The sequence below is a fragment of the Merops nubicus genome, unplaced genomic scaffold, assembly GCF_000691845.1.
Source record: "Merops nubicus isolate BGI_N331 unplaced genomic scaffold, ASM69184v1 scaffold5246, whole genome shotgun sequence".
In the NCBI taxonomy this organism is placed as follows: domain Eukaryota; kingdom Metazoa; phylum Chordata; class Aves; order Coraciiformes; family Meropidae; genus Merops; species Merops nubicus.
The window spans coordinates 4,293-11,293 of record NW_008616851.1 but is presented as its reverse complement, the minus strand read 5'-3'; the positions used below and the strand labels follow the sequence as shown (position 1 = coordinate 11,293).

The 7,001-nt window shown below is 54.4% G+C and overlaps 1 protein-coding gene across 1 annotated transcript in view; it reads right to left on the bottom strand.

Annotated features, from left to right (window-relative positions):
- Nucleotides 1-7,001, bottom strand: part of RRM1 (ribonucleotide reductase M1) — an 18,302-nt gene that overhangs the window by 7,485 nt on the left and 3,816 nt on the right. The window contains exons 5-12 of the mRNA XM_008942945.1: nt 6,332-6,371; nt 5,496-5,658; nt 4,746-4,887; nt 3,649-3,732; nt 3,099-3,260; nt 1,647-1,726; nt 1,324-1,525; nt 152-301 (exon numbers count right to left, since the gene is read on the bottom strand). Coding sequence (XP_008941193.1) covers nt 152-301; nt 1,324-1,525; nt 1,647-1,726; nt 3,099-3,260; nt 3,649-3,732; nt 4,746-4,887; nt 5,496-5,658; nt 6,332-6,371 — 1,023 coding nt within the window. The remainder of the gene's footprint in view (nt 1-151; nt 302-1,323; nt 1,526-1,646; nt 1,727-3,098; nt 3,261-3,648; nt 3,733-4,745; nt 4,888-5,495; nt 5,659-6,331; nt 6,372-7,001) is intronic.

Here is a 7,001-nt window from a genome sequence, read left to right as displayed (position 1 = left end):
GCCAGGCTGCCCAGGGCGGGGTTGGAGTCCCCATCCCTGGGGGGTTTGCCAAGCCGTGGAGATGTGGTGCTGAGGGACATGGGATTGCTCCAGAACAAGAGGCCCTCAATCATGAGACTCCCAGCAGGGACGGGCTCAGCGCAGCGCTCACCTCTGGCACAGGGTAGTAGTTGATGTCAATGATTTTGTTCAGGTTTCGGACGATGACTTTGGTGACCTCAGCTAGCTTCTTGAAATCGTAGGTGTGCTCTGAAGTGACGTACATGTTGAGGGCTATAGAGGCCAAATTACAAACAGCAACCTGTGGAGAAAACAGCAGCTGAGCCCAGGGAAATCCATGGAATGTTGACACAACTCCAGGCTGAGCAACAAGCGTATGGAGAATGGCTCTGCAAGGCCTTTGGAGTGCTAGGGGTGAGGAGCTGGCCAGGAACCCCCAGCAGCCTGGGCTGCACCCCCCAGCAGCGTGGGCAGCAGGACAGGGGGGGGCTCCTGCCCCTCTGCCCCGCTCTGGGGAGACCCCCCTGCAGTGCTGGGGCAGCTCTGGAGTCCTCAGCACAGCAGAGACAGGGACCTGCTGGAGCGGGGCCAGAGGAGCCCCAGCAATGCCCCGAGGGGGGAACCCCTCTGCTGGGAGCCCAGCAGGAGAGAGTTGGGCTTGGGCAGCCTGCAGAGGAGAAGGCTCCAGCTGGGGAGACCTTCTGGGGGCCTGACAGGACTTCCAGGGGCCTCTCAGAAAGCTGGGAAGGGGCTTGTAGTGATAGAATGACAGGTGATCCTGTTCTCTTCCTTATTAAGAGTCAAACAGACAGGCCAGAGAAGGTCAACAAAGCTGCTGGGAAAGGGTCTAGAGCCCAAGTGTGGTGAGGAGCAGCTGAGGGAGCTGGGGGTGCTGAGCCTGGGACGCGTGGGTCGCAGGGGAGAACTGCTGGCTCTCCACAGCTCCCTGACAGGAGGCTGGAGCCAGGTGGGGGTCAGGCTCTTCTCCCAAGGAACCAGCAATAGGACAAGAGCAAACACTCTCACGTTTGTCAGGGGAGGTTTAGGCTGAACCTGAGGACAAATGTCTTCCCTGCAAGGGTTGTCCAGGGCTGTGCCAGGCTGCCCAGGGCAGTGGTGGAGTCCCCATCCCTGGAGGGGTTTCCAAGCTGTGGAGATGTGGTGCTGAGAGACATGGGTCAGTGGGGACCTGGCAGTGCTGGGGAACAGCTGGATTTGATCGCAATGTTCTCTTCCAGCCGAAATGATTCTGTGATATTCTAGAAGCTGCACCAGGAGCAGCCACAGCTTCCCTAAACGCTCAGGTTCCCGTTCCCCACCCACCTCATCTTTGCTGGTGTACTCCACGATCTCGGTGCAGAGGTTGCTGCACTTGATGGTGCCCAGGTTCTGCTGGTTGCTCTTGCGGTTGCAGGAGTCCTTGTAGAGCATGTAGGGGGTGCCGGTCTCGGTCTGCGACTCGATGATGGCGTACCAGAGCTGCTGCGCCCTCACCACGCGCCGCGCCCGGCCCTGCCGCTCGTAGCTGCAACGGGCACGCCGGCCTCCAGTCACCCCCACCGCCCCGAAGAGAGCGGGCGGGGAACACCCTCCTCAACACACCCTCACGCTCCTCTCCCAGAGGAGAGCCAACCCCCTCTCCTTACCTCTCATACAACTTCTCAAACTCCTCTCCCCAAACCTCATCCAGGCCAGGGCACTCATTTGGGCACATTAAGGACCAGTCCTGTAAGAAGGAAAAATATTCAGAGAAATTATCTTTAGGCAGCCTGATAAGAAAAGGTCAGTTAATCACCTTCACCAGCAGATCCTGCTGCGAGCAGGAACAGACAGACCACACTTCCTGTCTGGAGAAACTGGGAGCCAGCTCTGCCAGCAGACAGGGGGGAAGGTGTTTATGAGACTAGAGATTTATATTAAAAAAGAATTATGAGTATTTCTGACCAAACTGCACTTTTAGTCCTGCAATGGCTGGTTCTCATGATATAACCCATGGTAAAGCTAGCAGGCACATGAAGATCGATTTACTAAGAAGATTTTGATGATTTAAGGAAACTCCAGAATAAAAATTGAGCATAATAACATAAGCACGTAAGTCATGGGCTGCAAGAGCAAGCACTGAATCAAACTATCCAACTGGAATTCTCAAACTCCTGTCTCCACCTGCACAGTCTGCCTCTCAGGCAAGGTGCAGCAGCACTTGAATGAACTACCCTTCACAAAATCAGTGGTTGGGGTGGGGAGGGACCCCTGCAGAGTGAAAGCATGAGGTAAAGAGTTTCAGCTCTACCAGTCCCAACCAGCTGGAACTCTGGCAAGAAGCACAGGCAAGGTCTGAACTGTGGAGGACAACCTCCCTTACCCTGTACCACCACTGCAGCCTCAGTCACAGTCATGGACTGGTTTGGGTGGGAAGGGACCTTTCAAGGTCACCTAGTCCAACCCCCTGCAGGGAGCAGGGACATCTGCAACTAGAGCAGGTTGCTCAGAGCCCCGACCAACCTCACCTGGAATGGTTCCAGGGATGGGGCAGCGACCACCTCTTGGGGTAACCTGGGCCAGGGTCTCACCACCCTCAGTGCCAAACACTCTCTCCTGCTGGGCTCCCAGCAGAGGGGTTCCCCCCTCTGGGCATTGCTGGGGCTCCTCTGGCCCCGCTCCAGCAGGTCCCTCTCTCTGCTGTGCTGAGGACTCCAGAGCTGCCCCAGCACTGCAGGGGGGTCTGCCCAGAGTGGGGCAGAGGGGCAGGATCCCCTCCCTGCCCTGCTGCCCACGCTGCTGGGGGTGCAACCCAGGCTGCCGGGGCCTCCTGGCCAGCTCCTCACCTGCAGCACCCCCAGGTCCGTCTCCCCAGGGCTGCTCTCCAGCCCTGCACCCCCAGCCTGGGCTGGTACCAGCAGCTGCCCCGACCCAAGTTCAAGATCTTGCTTTTGGCCTTGTTGAACCTCATGAATTTTGTATGGACCCACATCTCCAGCTTATCCAGGTCCCTCTAGAAGGCTGGAAGTCAGCTCTACAGCACCCCATGAGCTGCATCCGAGGGCTGGTCACCTGCTTTTCCACTAAAAAGCTTATTCTGCACCAATCAAGCTTTTTACCTGGTTAGTTTCAACCCGCTTCATGAAGAGATCAGGGATCCAGAGGGCAAAGAAAAGGTCTCGGGCTCGCTGCTCTTCTTTCCCAGTGTTCTTCTTTAAGTCAAGGAACTCAAAGATGTCCAGATGCCACGGCTCCAAGTAGATGGCAAAAGCCCCAGGTCTCTGAGATATAAAACACAGTCAAGGTCAGAACAAGACAGGACATGGACAAATCTGATTTATTTAGTGTGTCATGTCTCCACAGACCTGTGGACTACGTGAAGACAAAGGCTCAAGATGTTTGCTATGGTCTTACACCTTAATTCACTAGAAGGCATTCAAGAGGCTGCTCCACCACATCCATATCATGCAGCAGACACAAATGGACAGTGACAGGGGAACACCAGAATTTCAACAAGAAGGGGGGAAAAATGCCCTATTTTAATTACATGTCACCTACAACCATGTCATCAGCTCAGAGCCACAACTGGGACAGTCTTTATCAAGAGTGGAAGCTCTCCCTCCAACTAGAGGTTCCCTTCCTGACCCCAGTTTCTCAGGAAGCTAGTACCTTATTTCCACCTTGATCCACATAACGGGCAGTGTTGTTGTAGACCCTCAGCATTGGAACAAGCCCGTTGGAATTTCCATTTGTCTGCAGAGGAACAAGAAAGCCATCAATAATGAAACAACTGCCAAAGATGAACTTACACACTCTCTAAATCCTTCAGCAAGCTCCAGAAGTCTTGTGCTAATGTTTGGGAAGGAATGGCTGGAAAGTGCCCCAAGGAAATCACCTGGGGGGCTGGTGGACAGGCAGCTGGAGATGAGGCAGCGTGTGCCCAGGGGGCCAAGAAGGCCACCAGCATCCTGGCTTGGGTCAGCACCAGTGTGGCCAGCAGGAGCAGGGCAGGGAACATCCCCATGCACTGGGCACTGGGGAGGCTACCCCTTGAATCCTGGAGTCAGTTTTGGGTCCCGCCTTCCCAGAAAGACCTTGAAGGGATGGAATGCGGCCAGAGAAGGGCAACAAAGCTGCTGGGGAAGGGTCTAGAGTCTTGGGTCTCACCCAAGTGCAGGGGAGACCTTCTGGCTCTGACACCCCCTGACAGGAGGCTGCAGCCAGGTGGGGGTCGGGCTCTTCTCCCAAAGGATAAGTGACAGGACAAGAGGGGACGGCTTCAATCACAGAATCATTTTGGTTGGAAAAGACCTTTAATATCATCAGGTGCAACTATTCCCCAGCACTGCCAGGTCCCCACTGACCCATGTCCCTCAGCACCACATCTCCATGGCCTGGAAACCTCTCCAGGGATGGGCAGCCTAGGACAGGCTTTAAGAACCCTTGTGGGGAAGAAATTCCTCCTAATATCCAAGCAAAACCTCCCCTAGTGTAATTTGAGGCCATTTCCTCTTGTTCTTCCTTCTCACTCCAGAGAAGATTTAGGTTGGCTATGAGGAACAATTCCTTCTCCAGTCTGCCCAAGCCCAACTCTCTCCTGCTGGGCTCCCAGCAGAGGGGTTCCCCCCTCGGCTCATTGCTGGGGCTCCTCTGGCCCCACTGCAGCAGGTCCCTGTCTCTGCTGTGCTGAGGGCTCCCGAGCTGCCCTAGCCCTGCAGGGGGGTCTCCCCAGAGCAGCTCCTGGCCAGCTCTGCACCCCCAGCAACCCCAAGTCCTTCTCTGCCTGTGGCTCGGATGCAGCTCACAGCCAGGCCGATGCCACCCGCAGACTTGGAGATCAGCGCGCACTGCTTCAGGGTGTCGTAGATGCCCTCGATGCTGTCGTCCTTCATGCACAGCAGGAAGCAGCTGGCAACAAGAAACAGCTTCAGCGTACAACGATTAACACAAAATAAAGTCAAGCAGTGCTTCAAGGTGGCTGCAGGCCAACAGGTTGAACGCCAAGTCTTTAACGTGCTACAGAAAGCAATGAAAAGAAGGGAAGCCCCAGGCTGCAAATGGAGTAACAGATAGTTTAGAGAACATGGTGAGTGCCAAGCGCAGGTGTTTAGAAAAGACTGAGCTGAAAAGTAAAATCACTGAACAGAATTAGCTCTATCTGAGGTCAAACCTGGACACGGAGCAGTTGTATTCCTGATAGCTGTGCTCGCAAAGCAAAGGATTTCTAAAACCCTATCAGCATGGTACAGAAAACAACCACCAGGATCGATTTTGTCATCTGAAGTCAGGAGCTTCTAAATAAAATGCAGCCACGTCACCATTTCCAAGAGCTTTGGCAGCTTACAGAAACCTCTGCATTCTTCCTCAAAGACGACACGTTACATTTGACAGCAGCTTCTCAAAACTTCACCAAACACCCCCAGAAACACGGCTGCTGCTTTTAGCAGCCTCGAAAGCGTCTGAAGGGGCCCGTTCTCCACAAAACCTGGCTCTCTGTCCGTGACGCCGACAGGTACCTGGAGAGCTGGGGGCGGCTGGTGCCGGCGTTGAAGAGGGTGGGGGAGGCGTGGGTGAACCACCGCTCCGACAGCAGGTTGTAGGTCTCGATGGCCGCCTCGATGTCGGTCTTGTGGATCCCCACCGACACCCGCATCAGCATGTGCTGAGGGCGCTCTGCAACTGTGCCCGACAAGAGAAGGGGGAGAAGAACATCAGCGGGGTGCCAACCACGCAGCCAGCGCCCTGCGGGCTGCTGGAGAGTCAGCGTTTCCTAGAATCACAGTAACTCCCTTTGGAAGCAGCCTCGGGAGGTCTCTGGTCTGATCTCCAGCTCCAAGAAAGACCATCAGACCAGTTTGCTCAGGATTTCTTCAGCTGAGTTTTTCCAAACCTAAGGATGGCGACTGCAAACCCCTCCTCCACAACCTGCTCCAGTGCTCTCAGGAGGAAAATTAATCCAAAGCACCTGTATGAGCAGTGAAAAGCCCCTGAAACATCTAACCCAGTGTCTTGGGGTTTACTCCATCACAATTAACCTCTCACCCTTCTGGTGCTGGAGGATTTTCATGCCAACAGCCTCCAATACCTGGCACCGAAAGCTCAGTACCTCTTCCAACTTAAATTTCTTAAAAACAAGTTCTCATCTGCACAGGAATGACTTCACCTTCCAAACATGGAGAAGAAGGGGCTTTTAAAGCACCTTAAATGACGCAGGGGAACCCTGCTCTCCACACTGCCAGTATTTGGCACAGCCTAGAAAACCACTGACAATCTATTGACCTCTTCATGCCCTGTTCAGAGCCCTGGTCCTGACTTCTAAATCAAACTTCATGTGGATACAGATAGTTTTTACCTTTCGAGTTGATTTTGAGCAAGTAGGACCGTTCCAGGGTCTTGAAAGAGAAAGAGAGAATGCATTTTAGTGGACATGCAGAATTCACGTTTAAAAAAAGAATCCTACTAACTCCAAACTTGAGCATCTTCATACTGCTTAGAATCACAGAATCATGGAATTGTTTTGGTTGTAAAAGATCTTTAAGGTCATTGGGTCAAATCATTCCGCAGCACTGCCAGGTCCCCACTGACCCATGTCCCTCAGCACCACATCTCCACGGCTTGGAAACCCCCCCAGGGATGGGGACTCCACCACTGCCCTGGGCAGCCTGGCACAGCCCTGCACAACCCGCAAAGGCAACAAATTGTTCCTCAGGGACAACCTCAACCTCCCCTTGGGCAACTTGAGGCCATTTCCTCTTGTCCTGTTCTTTGGGAGCAGAGACTGAGCTCCACCTGGCTCCAGCCTCCTGTCAGGGAGCTGTGGAGAGCCAGAAGGTCTCCCCTGAGCCTCCACAGCTCCAGGCTCAGCACCCCCAGCTCCCTCAGCTGCTCCTCTCCACACTTGGGCTCTAGACCCTTCCCCAGCAGCTTTGTTGCCCTTTTCCAGCCACTCTCCTGCCCCTCAAAGGCCTTCTGGGAGGGATGAGCCCAGGATTCGACGGGCAGCCTCACCAATGCACAGTCCA